General features: G+C 47.7%; 1 protein-coding gene across 2 annotated transcripts; it reads left to right on the top strand.

Moving 5' to 3' along the window:
• The first annotated feature begins 6,186 nt into the window (after positions 1–6,186).
• Positions 6,187–11,576, top strand: SPATA24 (spermatogenesis associated 24). 2 transcript variants are annotated; one of them, XM_037061582.1, is made up of 6 exons: positions 6,187–6,363; positions 7,465–7,530; positions 7,760–7,890; positions 7,973–8,043; positions 11,212–11,314; positions 11,395–11,519. In XM_037061582.1, the coding sequence occupies exons 1-6, from the start codon at positions 6,247–6,249 to the stop codon at positions 11,432–11,434; spliced, it is 528 nt and encodes a 175-aa protein (XP_036917477.1). In that variant the 5' UTR covers positions 6,187–6,246; the 3' UTR covers positions 11,435–11,519. The 2 variants fall into 2 exon arrangements, with proteins under 2 accessions (XP_036917477.1, XP_036917467.1); XM_037061572.1 differs by having other exon boundaries at positions 6,188–6,363; positions 11,420–11,576.
• The last annotated feature ends 296 nt before the right edge of the window (positions 11,577–11,872 follow it).

Raw genomic sequence — 11,872 nt, 5'->3', positions numbered from 1 at the left:
GCCACGGGTACTGTTTTATTCCCTGCCTAGTAGACCACCACACTCACATCTGGTTTCCTCAAGGGAAAGCTATTTACATTTGATGGAAGGATAGATTAATGTATTTGGTACAGTCCAGATTATTATTAAACTATACTTTTCTGGGTTATGGGTTAGATGGGTTGTCTGCATGGTGGTAAAAGTAAGCATTTTCTTCTTGCCTACACCTCTTGGAAGGTTTCCTAGTCACATGCAAGCTCTCCGGGCGAGGCTCGTTCTCACTGGCAGAACTTGGCATGCAGCTCTAGACTAGACCTGTGGGCATTAGTACAGGTTGGAGGTGTGTGGTGGGCGAGTGGCTAAGAAACAGGGCTTTAGGCTCAAGCAAACACTGAAGCTCTTGTCATCTGAGTGATAATGCTCTTTGCACTGTGTGATCAGCAGTGAGGAGGGGAGTGTGAAAATCCTCACCACAAGGGACACCTAAGCTGGAAGGCATCCATGTCCCCAGATTAGCAACTCTGGGATTCATCTGCTCAAACCAGAAAGTGTGAAGTTCCTTGATCGGCTCCAGGCCTCACAGCCGGGAAGAAGCGATCAGTAGGAAAATGCAATGGCTATGCTTTCTGTTGGAAACATAGAAATTACACTGAACTCCAAACCCCACTGGGACATGGGGCCCAGCAGCCTGGCCAAGCTCTATGTAATTCTCATTTTCACCCTCACGCTCAGGACTGGCTTTGTGAGAAGGCACTGTTGGAACTGCAGCAGCGTCCGTTATGACTGGCCACACACGCAAGCTGTCTCTGCATGCGCTGTTCCTCTCAGGAGCTAGCAGTTAATCAGTGGTTGTTTTGGATTCGTGTTAAGGGGTAAACTTAGTCTCCTAATACGTCTGTTTTGGGGAAGGGCCAAGTTACTGTACATCTTATTCTTTGAGCCTGCATTGTTGATACCTCGTGCAGTGATCACCAAGTACCCATGTACCCATGTGTTAGGTATGATTACATCATTTGCATCCCATTCAGTATTTGGAATTAAAGATGTAACTGCTCTGTGACCAGAGCCAGGTTTGACACAGTTGGAATCAGCTCTTGGAGGAGTCCAAATCCTGAAAAATCTGGTCACCTGATCTCCTACATCTGGACTGAGTGTATTTTAGGCCAGAAAGAAATTAAATGATTTTATATTTAAAAAATGTCTTTATGTTTCTCCTTTGTCCTTTTACCTTTGCCCCGGCACCCTTGGGCACGGCATATTGCCTGACTCCTTTGGAGCCACTGAAGACGAGAGAAGCTCTTGACCTCCTCCCCGGGCCTCTCTCATCCTTCAGTGGGAATAGGCAGCCTTGGTGCCATCACCGTTCTGTTTTCTACCCGAAAACAGCAGCTGCAGCATTTTACAGCCAATGGACAGGTCAAAGCTACTTAGCATCTGAAAATCAGCTGTTAATTCAGTTCCTTGCTGGCTTTGTCCTTAACGGCCCATATTTAGAAAACTTTTGGGTTAAAAAAATACATTTGGGTTCTCCAGAGCCCAACTGGTCAGAATATGTGTCATTTGGAGAAAGATTGAGATGAGATTCAATTCAACAGAGATGGAGAATTTTCACATGTCAGTGATCTGAGCTTCTGGGATGGGAATCAGGGACAAGTGGGACCCAGCACACATCTAATGGGGAACCTAACTTTTGACAACGCTCCCCAGTGGATGAATGTCAAAGGGGATAGCAAGGGAGCCTTGGGAATATATACAACAATGAGGGATCAGTGAAAGGCAATTTATTTTATTTATTTATTTTTTAAAAGATTTTATTTATTTATCTTTAGAGGGGAAGGGAAGGAGAGAGGGAGAGAAATATCAATGTATGGTTGCCTCTTGTGCATCCCCTGCTGGGAACTGGCCTGCAACCCAAGCATGTGCCCTGACTGAGAATCGAAACTCAATCCTCTGGTTCACAGGCCCGCGGTCAATCCACTGAGCTACACCAGCCAGGGCGGCAATTTATTTTTTAATGGAGAAAATAGGAGCAACACTCCTTGAGTGCTCCCGTTTCCATAAATAGCATCATCATCCAGCCAAATACAAAAGTTAGAAGCCCAGGAAACTGTGGTAGATTTGATTTGCTGTCCCACAGTGGACCACACCTAGTATTCAAGCCCTTGTGTGGTTCCTTTCCGATCTGGGCTGGCCTTTGATCTTTAATCCATAGAATGTGGCAAAACTAGCAGCTTCCATTTTTGCACTTAGAGGAAGCCAGCTGCCATGTGAGTCCAAGCTCCCTGAGATCACCAAGGTAACCACATGAAGAAGGTATGCAGAGGAGAACCAAATGACTGAGCTAGCAGCAAGAATTAAGATCATGGATATATGAGCTATTTATGCCAGCTGACTGGGCAGAGCAAAAATTAGCTGCCCCAAAAAGCCCCTTCGAACTGCAGACTCATAAGCAAATAATGAAATGGTTGTTGTGTTAAGTCATTAATTACTTTTTGTGGTAGTCTGCAGCAATAAACAACCAAAACAGCCTTTTCCCCACATCCCCTCCACCACTGCTAAGTCCCGGCAGTTTTACTGCCAGAACATCCTAAATCCATCTACTCTCCATCTCCTCTGACACCACCTGACTCCCAAACTACCATCTGCTTCCTCTGATATAAACCTTGCAGTAGCCTCACAAGTATAAGTCGTCCCCGTGCATCAACTTCAGGCCCTGCCAACATGTAGACCTTGCTGCAACTAGAGAGAACATTTCACAACATAAATTACATCACGTCATCCTCTTGTTTAAAATATTTCAGTAGCTTTCTTTTGCCCCCAGAATAATTATTACCAAAGTCCTTAGCATGGCCTAATACTAAGTAAGGCTCGTCCACGTTTCTGGCCTCTACCCCTGCTTGCCCTGAACATCCTTTCCTTGTCTGCCGTACCAGCCTTTTCATTACTACACTCTGCTAACCCAGGGACTTGATGGGTACTGTTCCCTCCTTCTGAAACCCTTTCCCACTCACCTGGCCCTCCCCTCTTCACTAAGTGCCTCCTAATAATCTCCTTAGGTTCCAGCTCAAAAATCACTTCCCCACAGAAGCCTTCCCTTTACCCCTAGACTGGGTTAAATCTCCTTATAAAATACTCTCATTCCTTTCTTTCTTAGCACCTGTCATAACTATAATGCTATTTATTTGAATAATGACTTAATTTGAGATTTAAGTGTCTGCATCCCCTACTAGTCTAAGTTCCAGTCTAATTTTATTCAAGCTGAATCCCGAAGGGAATGATATGCCATCTTTCAGGACTTCCTCTGGAAGTGTAGCCCAAATTGAAACTCCTCCCATCAAAAGGTGGGATGTGTTCACCCTCCTGGAAGCTGGACTCTGTGGCTCCTTAAGCAATAGAATACAGCAGAAATGACACTATCCCGCTTTGGAGGCCCAGGCTTCAGGAAACTGGCCCCTTCCATTTCCTGACAGTTTTGATACTTTCTCTTGAACCCTGTCACCAAGTCCGTGGAGAGGAACAAAACCGTTGGTCCTCAGTCTCAGATGCGCTCCCAGCCGCCAGACAGCACCAATTCGTTAGTTATGTGAGTGAGCTACCCTGGTAGTGGAACTTCTAGCCTCCCTCCCTCCCTCAACAACCATACCAGCTGATACTTCATGGAGCAGAGACGAGCTTTCACTATTGAACTCTGCCCAAATTGAAAATTCCTGAGCAAACTGATTTTTTTAAGGAATAAATTTTGGGTGATGTGTTATACAGCAATAGAAAGCCAGATCAATCATGATGATAACCCTGTGAAGAAAGCCACTCTTTCTCCGGCAGGGTCACAGAGTTAATTGTGATGCCCTGTCATACTGCCCCAGTGAGACCTGATTGGCCAGGAGCTCATGTTTGTTGACCTAGAGAATGGGAGTCTTGGTTGGTAGTCCCCAACCAAGCTGACCACCCCCATCACTACGCTGGTATCCGGCATTTTCTCTTACTCATTATGGTCCATCCCCAGGGAACCAGCTGCTGGAGCCTACTGTGCTCCAGGGTTTTCCATTAAATGTACAAGGTAGTCTGTTCTAGCTGGTGGAGGTAAATGGTGAGTGGCAAGAGATATCAAGCAGCCCCTCATGAAAAACCCTACAGAGGGGACACAGATCAAGGGAAGATTCAGGGATCACTGCAGAGGAATGTGCAGCTTTGTCCAGGGTGATTCAGATGAACATTCACATCCGATAGACAAAGTTCCAAGAAAACTCCATGCTGAGGCACACAACCTGTATAACTGCATCCTCTAGGCCCACGCTGTCCAAAACAGTAGCCAGTAGCCACATAAGGCTATTTTTTTTTATTTTTTAAATATTTTATTTACTTATTTTTAGAGAGAGGTGAAGGGAGGGAGAAAGAGGGAGAGAAAAATCGATGTGCTGGAGAAACATTGATCAGTTGCCTCTTGCACGCCCTCAACCGGAGACCTGGCCTGCAGCCCAGGCATGTGCCCTGACCAGGTATCAAACCTGCAACCTTTCAGTTTTCAGGACAAGTCCCAACTCTCTGAGCCGCACCAGTCAGGGCCACATAAGGCTATTTTAATGTAAATTTTTAAGTTTTTAAAAATTTAAAGAGCAACTCTTCAGTCACATGAGCCATATTTCAAGGGCTGGATAGCCCATATTAGCTAGTGGCTGCACTACTGGACAGTGCAGATGAGCATTTCCATCACAGAAGTCCCGGTGAACTGCATACTCTGGGCCCTTTTAGACTGGCTGACGGAAATAGCCTTGCTCTCAAGGACATGAGAACAGATACAAGCAACAAGGGAAGATAAAACAAGGGCTATCACTGACAGACCCACAGGAATGAGCATGTCTGTCAGGGCGCAAAATCCAACTAAAAAACAGACCCCTTGGGGGACCTGGGGAGCAGCCTGAGAGGCTTACCTAAACTTTCAGCTTCCCTCCTGGACAATTATAACATTTTTTGCAAACTCCTTAATATAGTCATTTCCTGCTTCCATATCTTCAGTATCCATTATGTTCAACAAAAATGCAGCACAACAACATGGTTAAGAACATGGACTCTAGTGTGGCTCAGTTGGTTGGGCAAAAGTTTGTCAGGTCTGTTCCCTGTGAGGGCACATGGCCAGGTTGCAGGTTCATCCCTGATCAGGACATGTACAAAATGCAGCCGATCACGTTTCTCTCTCACACTGATGTTTCTCTCCCTCTCTTCCCCTCTCTCTTAAAATAAATAAAAAAATTTTTAAAAAAAGAATATGGAATCTAGAATCAAACTGCCCACCTGAAAACTGTTCCAAGGTTTAGTCTATAGCTTGGGTGACTTTGGGTGAATTATTCACTCTAGAGAACCTGAATTTCCTCATCTGTAAAATGTGGACATTAGAAACTACTTCCCAAGGTTATTATGAAGAGCCAGTGAAATAATACTAATTGTGCCACGAAATAGTGAATATTCGATCAAAATTAGCTCTGATATTCCCCAAGCTTGAACTGGGTTTCAAAATAAATGGGGATAGGGATTTGGTGAAGATGTGTGATTACTTTACCCTTCCCTACCCGTTTTAGAAGTCTCCTTCATGCTTCACTTCAGTTCTCATGTCTTCAGACTCTTCTTCAGTGCCCTCCGCAGCACCCTGATATGGTCGCACTTGGCTCCATTGTGGCTGCAAAGAGCGTGGTACCAGATTAGCACGGAACCAGAACTCATCTTGGTTGAGACCACACTCCTTTTCTATTCTTGAGCCTCGCCTTCATTGCTTAGGCTAGGGCCTCCTGAGTACTGCATATGTTGTAGGAGGAAGAGAGAACACAGGAGGCTGGAGTCTCATACTCTGAGATATATTTAGAGATTAGGGTGGGAGAGAGGCGCCTGAAGAAGCTAAAGATGCAGGTGTTGCTTTAAATGGCTCTTACTTCACGGTCTTGCAGTTTCTGGGAGAAGGCTGAGGGAGGATGTGTTGCCAACTGTTTCTCACTGGCTCGTAAAGGAAATGTCAATATTAGCCCGTCCCCGCCTGCTCCTCAGGACTGAGTGAGAAACACAGGATAAGACAGATAGGCAAATTGTCTATAAACTTAAATTCCTAAGGGTTTTAAATTCCCCGGGTGACTCCTTTAAGAGGCGGGTCCCATCCCGGCTAACAGGGAAAGTCCCCGCCCCCGGTTGCCAGGGTGCTCTGTGGCGTCTCAGGTTCATTGGTGGGCGACGTGGTGAGCGACTCAGCGGCAGCCATTTCCAACGGGCTGGCGGGGGCAAAAGATGGCGACGCCCGCCGGGTGGTCGCAGGGGGGGTCAGGGTCGGTGTGTCTCGCCTTCGATCAACTGCGGGACGTGATTGAATCTCAGGAAGAACTGATCCATCAGCTGAGGAACGTGGTACGCAGCCAGGAGAGCTGAGGGAGAGGCCAGACCCTGTCTGGAAGCAAGGGGCGTGCCGGGAGCCCACTGCCAATAGCGTCACCAGGAGGCGGGGCCTAGATGTGTTATGACTTGTGGGGGTGGAGCCAAAAGGGGAAGAATTTCAGGAACATTTTACAAGGGAATTTTAATCTGAATCAAGTTGTTCTCTACCCTCTTGGTTTGTTTGTGCAGGGCCCGGTAGATATGTCCCCATCTATTCACTGAGCCTCCTTTTCTCCATTTCTAGTTGGAGATGACTTCACTGACTTCCCAAGGCCCCCTTGTTCAGGCATCCTTCCTATTAGGGACCTCCTCTCCCCAGTGTCTAATGAAGTGCTTACTGCCACGCTGAGTGCAGTGAGCACAGGTTTGAACCTTGCACACGAGAATTTAAGGGCTTTGGCTTCTGACCCCTTTATGTCCCTTTCCTTTTGCTTTCTCAGTCAAACCCTAATTCATGGGAGCAAAGCATTGGTAAAATCCTGGCCAGGTGGAGGTCATGGTTTTTTTGTTTTTGTTTTCTATCTTGATAAGAAGGCAAGAGATAACTCCATCTCAGAAATAAGATGATTTACCTCTCTCATTCTAATGGCTGTATATGCAGCCCTAAGCATTGCATTACCTTCGATTACCTGAAGGTACCCAGCTCTTCCTCTTGGTTTCTTTAAGAGGCAGCCTCCATCCCTGGCCTTTTTCTCACAGTCTAGAACACTTTCCTCTTCCACTCCTGTTCTTCTGGCCCACCCCTACATAGCAGTCAGATCTCAGGTCTGATTTGATGTCCCCTTCTCCTGAAGCAGTTCTGACCCTTCCCCAGGGTCAGGACCCTCCTCTGAACACCACTTTGTGCTTCTCCATCATAGTACACACCATGTTACAAGTTCTGGCCATGGGCTCTCTCCACTATAAGACTGGTTGCTCCTTGAGGGCAAGATCTAGAGCTGAGCCCCAATGAATCTTCCCTTCCCAGGGCCCCAACCTCATCCTGGGTGCCATGGGCATTATCCCATTATTCTTGCTCCTGGTCCCTAAGGACACTCCAGCCCCAGGCCCTTCCTGAGCCAGTGTCTATTGCAGATGGTTCTCCAGGATGAAAATTTTGTCAGTAAAGAAGAGTTCCAGGCACTGGAAAAGAAGCTGGTGGTGAGTAATGGCCTTTGCAGGCTCCTAATCTTCCCCCATGTCCCAGGATCTCTGTGGTTGAGCAGAGTCATTGAGTATCAGCCTCTGAGAGCCTCCAGCCCCAGTAATGAGGACAGAATCTTTCTGTGCCCTGGCTTCTGTGTGGCCCTTTGAGTAAGGGGGCTGGTTGAGGGAACCTAGGAGATCCAAGGTGGTTGGGGTAATGAGGTTACTGGTGTTGCCCCTGCAGGAAGAGAAAGCTGCTCATGCCAAGACCAAGGTCCTCCTGACTAAGGAAGAGGAGAAGTTGCAGTTTGCCCTCGGAGAGGTGGAAGTGCTGTCTAAACAGCTGGAGAAAGAGAAGCTGGCCTTTGAAAAGGCGTAAGTTGGCCCTGATGGGGGGAAGGTTAGGGGTCCCATCTGCCTGTCAGCCTTCCCACCCTTTCTTATGTTTTCCACCCAGGCTCTCCACTGTCAAGAGCAGAGCCCTGCAGGAGTCCAGCAAGAAGGACCAGCTCATCACCAAGTGCAATGGTAGGCGGGAGGCCCGTGCTCCTTCCCACGCTTACATACATGGGCTCATCCCTAACTGCTCCGTGCCCATGTCCAGGGCAGGGTTTCATCCCAACTTCTGTTCCCGGCTGAGGATACAGGCAGGCCCAGGTGGGCCACAGCTTCGCAAAGGCCTTCAGGGACCAGGCAGGCCACGGAAATGAGGAAAGCAGTTGGTGTACAATATTCTTCATGGCCATAAAAGAACGGGCTTGCTCCCATTTTTCTTGAAACATACAACCTTTCTTAGTCCACCTTTTGTCTTCCCTCTTGATGGATATTAGAACTAGTATACTTTATTCATAACTCCGTTAAAAGAGAAACAACAGAGCAAGCACAGTGCTACTTGGGAGTTAATCACTAGTCTCTGGGTGGGGATTAGTAGGGCAGAGTGGGGACTGTGGTGATATGGAAAGCCAAGCCCTCTCAAGGGCCTAGTTACTCTGCTGTGGAAATAGGGGTCCAGGACTGTCAGAGCTTTAAAGATTTTATTTTTTATTTATTTTTTTGAGGAGAAGAGAGGGAGAAAAATGAAAAGAAACATCAATGTATAGTTGCCTCTCATGCACCCCCTACTGGGGACTTGGCCCACAACCCAGACATGTGTCCTGACTGGAAATTGAACCAGGGACCCTTTGGTTCACAGGCCAGCTCTCAATTCACTGAGACTCAACAGCCGGGGCCTGTCAGAGCTTTAAAAAAGAAACCAGGTTTCTTTTAAAGATTTTATTTATTTATCTTTAGAGGGGAAGGGAAGAAGAGAGGGAGAGAAATATCAATGTATGGTTGCCTCTCATGTGTCCCCTACTGGGAACTGGCCTGCAACCCAGGCATGTGCCCTGAACTGGGAATCGAACCTGTGACCCTTTGCTTCACAGACCAGCGCTCAGTCCATTCGGCCATATCAGCCAGGGTGATTTAAAAAATTTAAAAATATTGTATGAGCCAAGTAAAGTATGCCTGTGGGCCCTTAGTTTCCAACTCTTCTCCATGCAGATGCTCATAGCCACTTAGCTCAGCTGGTGCTGTGAGTCACGGGGCACTTTCAATCAGCTACCCACTTTCATTTTCCCAGAATGCTAAACTCCCTTATTTTTTATTTTATAACTATTTTACGAGGTAGATATGAATTCTATATACAACATCTGCTTCATTCGCTGCAGCAGATTTTGAATAGGCCAGAGCCCAGAGCTTAAGCCCAAAAGAGGTTCAGGGTCTCTCTTGATGGGCCCTACCTGGAGCTTCGGGCACCCTCTACCTTCCAATCCAGCCTTCTCTCTCCCTTGGTGAGTATTCTGACTGGTAAGTTGCCAGCAGGCTGCCATCTTGATCTGGCCAGGTATCCTGACAGGCCTCATGGTTTGATCAAGGGCTCCCATTAGGGCCTCCTGGGGCCCAACAGGCAGTCACTGCCTTCATACCCAAGGACACTGGTCCCAGTCCTTTCCTTTTCTCTGGACATCCCCCTCCCTCACTTCCCTAAAAGGAACCTAGGGTCCTTCCCTGGCAGTGCTAGGAAAAGACATCCTTCCTTTAGGGCATTTCCTAGAGATCAGTCAAGGCCAAGGGGCTCTTCGTCTGAAGGTTGTGTGAGTCACAGGGAGGGAGCCTGGCTGCCTTCTCCCAGAATGTCCTGAATCCCTCTAGTGGGGCACAAGCCCTCACTGGTGGTGACCTGAACGGGCCCCTGGCCTCCTCCTGGCCTGTGCCTCCCCACTGCCTCTTCCGGGTTTCAGTTTGGTTTTACACACACAGTTCCTGAATCTTTTCAAAGGGCTTTTCTAACCATTCCCTCACTTGGTACCATTTATTTTACATTTATCTCACTTTAAAAGATTCACACAAATTTCTGATGCTTTTTCTCAAGAGAACTTCAAGCAGTGAGTCTAGATTAGCTGCAGGACCTGGGAAGGAGTGGAGTGTTGATCGTCTCAGGCCTGTGACCCCATGAGCTCACGTCTTCCTTCCCTTCCTTCACCTGTGTGTCCTCTTTTCTGTGCTGTGCCTTAACTTTTTACCAGACCATCTCTTCTGAAACCTTGAGTGCTTCAGTGTTTCTGCATTTTCAGAGCCTCTGTTTCAGGTACTCTTTGTCTAACGTTTGAAGGCAGTGGGATTTTCTTCCTGTGAGGATCAAGGCTTCCTGGGAGACAGTTATGTAAATGAAGCACCCCCACAGGTCCCTACAGCCTCATTGGACTCTGGCCCAAGTCACAAAAACCATCCTGACATCTAATGAGCACTTAATTAGCGGGTGAGCTTTGGAACCATTAATCTCCCTGGGTCCTCCTACCCCCCAGGGACCGCCTCTGCCCTCGACTATAGAAATGGATGACACTGGTCTGAAAAGGAGGCAACTTGCCCAAAGTGGTAATACTGTCCCACCAACATTCATTGAAACGTCACCTTGTTCTGTCCTCTGATTGGTTCCTGAATCTTAACACTGTTGCCTCAAGGGCAGGGACGCTGCCCAGGGCTGGACACACCTGGCTGGCCCTCAGTAGGTCTGGTTGGATTGAGGTGACCCAACTAGGTAATGTTTCTAAGTCCGAACCCCCCAGGGGACATCCTGTTTGTTCATTCCACAGATTTATTGTGCACCTATTTTGTGCCAGAAACTATTTTAGGGCTTAGAGTTAAAACCCGTGAATAAAACAAAAATCCTTGTCCTTACATCCTAGGGGAGAAGGTAAATGAGTAAAACACATGGTATGTTAGATATACATGTTACAAAGGAAAATAAATCAGGGAAAAGAGATAGGAAGTTTGGGGGAGGGTTATAATTTTAGACTAGGGAGAGTCTAAAGAGGCGACATGTGCAAAGATCTGCAGGAGATCAGGCCTGGAGCTGGTCATCCTTCTGCCTTTGGGCAGGGCTGCCTCCTCTGTCCAAGGGCCTTTGCCTGCCCTCATGTGAGTCACCTGGTCCAGAATAGAGTTGTGAAGTCACTGACACATTTATCAGACTTTGTGTCCCCATCACCCCATCAAGACCCTATGAACTCATTCTTACTAAAGTATTAGCAGCTACTCATGGAGAACTTCTGGGTGGCAGGAGCCAAGCTCTGAAAAGACCCATGATGGAATGCCTTGTCTTAGGAAGGGGCCCATGGGATGGAACCACCTCCTCCCTGCCTCTCTCCCCCACAGAAATTGAGTCTCACATTATAAAGCAAGAAGATATACTTAATGGCAAAGAGAATGAGATTAAGGAATTGCAGCAAGTTATCAGCCAACAGAAACAGATCTTCAGGTGAGGGGTCATGGACAGGCTGGGGGTTGTTGATGGATACAGGAGCCAGACCTCTGGCTCCTACTGTGGACTGTCCCCAGCCCACGCCCAGCTGGCTCCTTGCAGGAATCACATGTCTGACTTCCGGATCCAGAAGCAGCAGGAGAACTACATGGCCCAGGTGCTGGACCAGAAGCATAAGAAAGCCTTGGGGACACGTCAGGCAAGGAGCCACCAGCATCCCAGGGGAAAATAAAAATGGTTGTCAGCTTTCTGTTTGTAACCTGATCTCTGCCTTCTCTGCTGTGGGGATCCCCATCCTGATCTTTCCTATCCTTGTGGGTACCCCCTCAAGACTTACCAGTGGCCTGGCCGCCAGGGAAGAGACAGGTTAAGAGACAGAAGACACTCCCTCCTCCCTGCCTGCCTGCCTCCTGGGCCTTGGTGACTTAAGTGAGAATTAAGTTATCAGGGACTGGGTGGGGAACAGGCCTCGGAACACCACCTGCCAGGGGGTCCATGGGATTATGGGGTTGCAGCCTAGGGGAGGACTATTTTGTTGTCTAGTGGGCACTGTCC

Source organism: Sturnira hondurensis, unplaced genomic scaffold, assembly GCF_014824575.4.
Source record: "Sturnira hondurensis isolate 20B ecotype Veracruz unplaced genomic scaffold, ASM1482457v3 Scaffold0001120, whole genome shotgun sequence".
Taxonomy (NCBI): domain Eukaryota; kingdom Metazoa; phylum Chordata; class Mammalia; order Chiroptera; family Phyllostomidae; genus Sturnira; species Sturnira hondurensis.
The sequence above is the reverse complement of the archived record's forward strand: the minus strand, read 5'-3'. Positions and strand labels throughout refer to the sequence as shown.

Coding starts and splice junctions, on each gene's coding strand:
- SPATA24 (XM_037061572.1), top strand. CDS start 6,247: ATGGCGACGCCCGCCGGGTGGTCGCAGGGGGGGTCAGGGTCGGTGTGT. Junction 8,044..11,211: donor GCTCATCACCAAGTGCAATG/GTAGGCGGGAGG, acceptor TCTCCCCCACAG/AAATTGAGTCTCACATTATA. Junction 11,315..11,419: donor CAACAGAAACAGATCTTCAG/GTGAGGGGTCAT, acceptor GGCTCCTTGCAG/GAATCACATGTCTGACTTCC.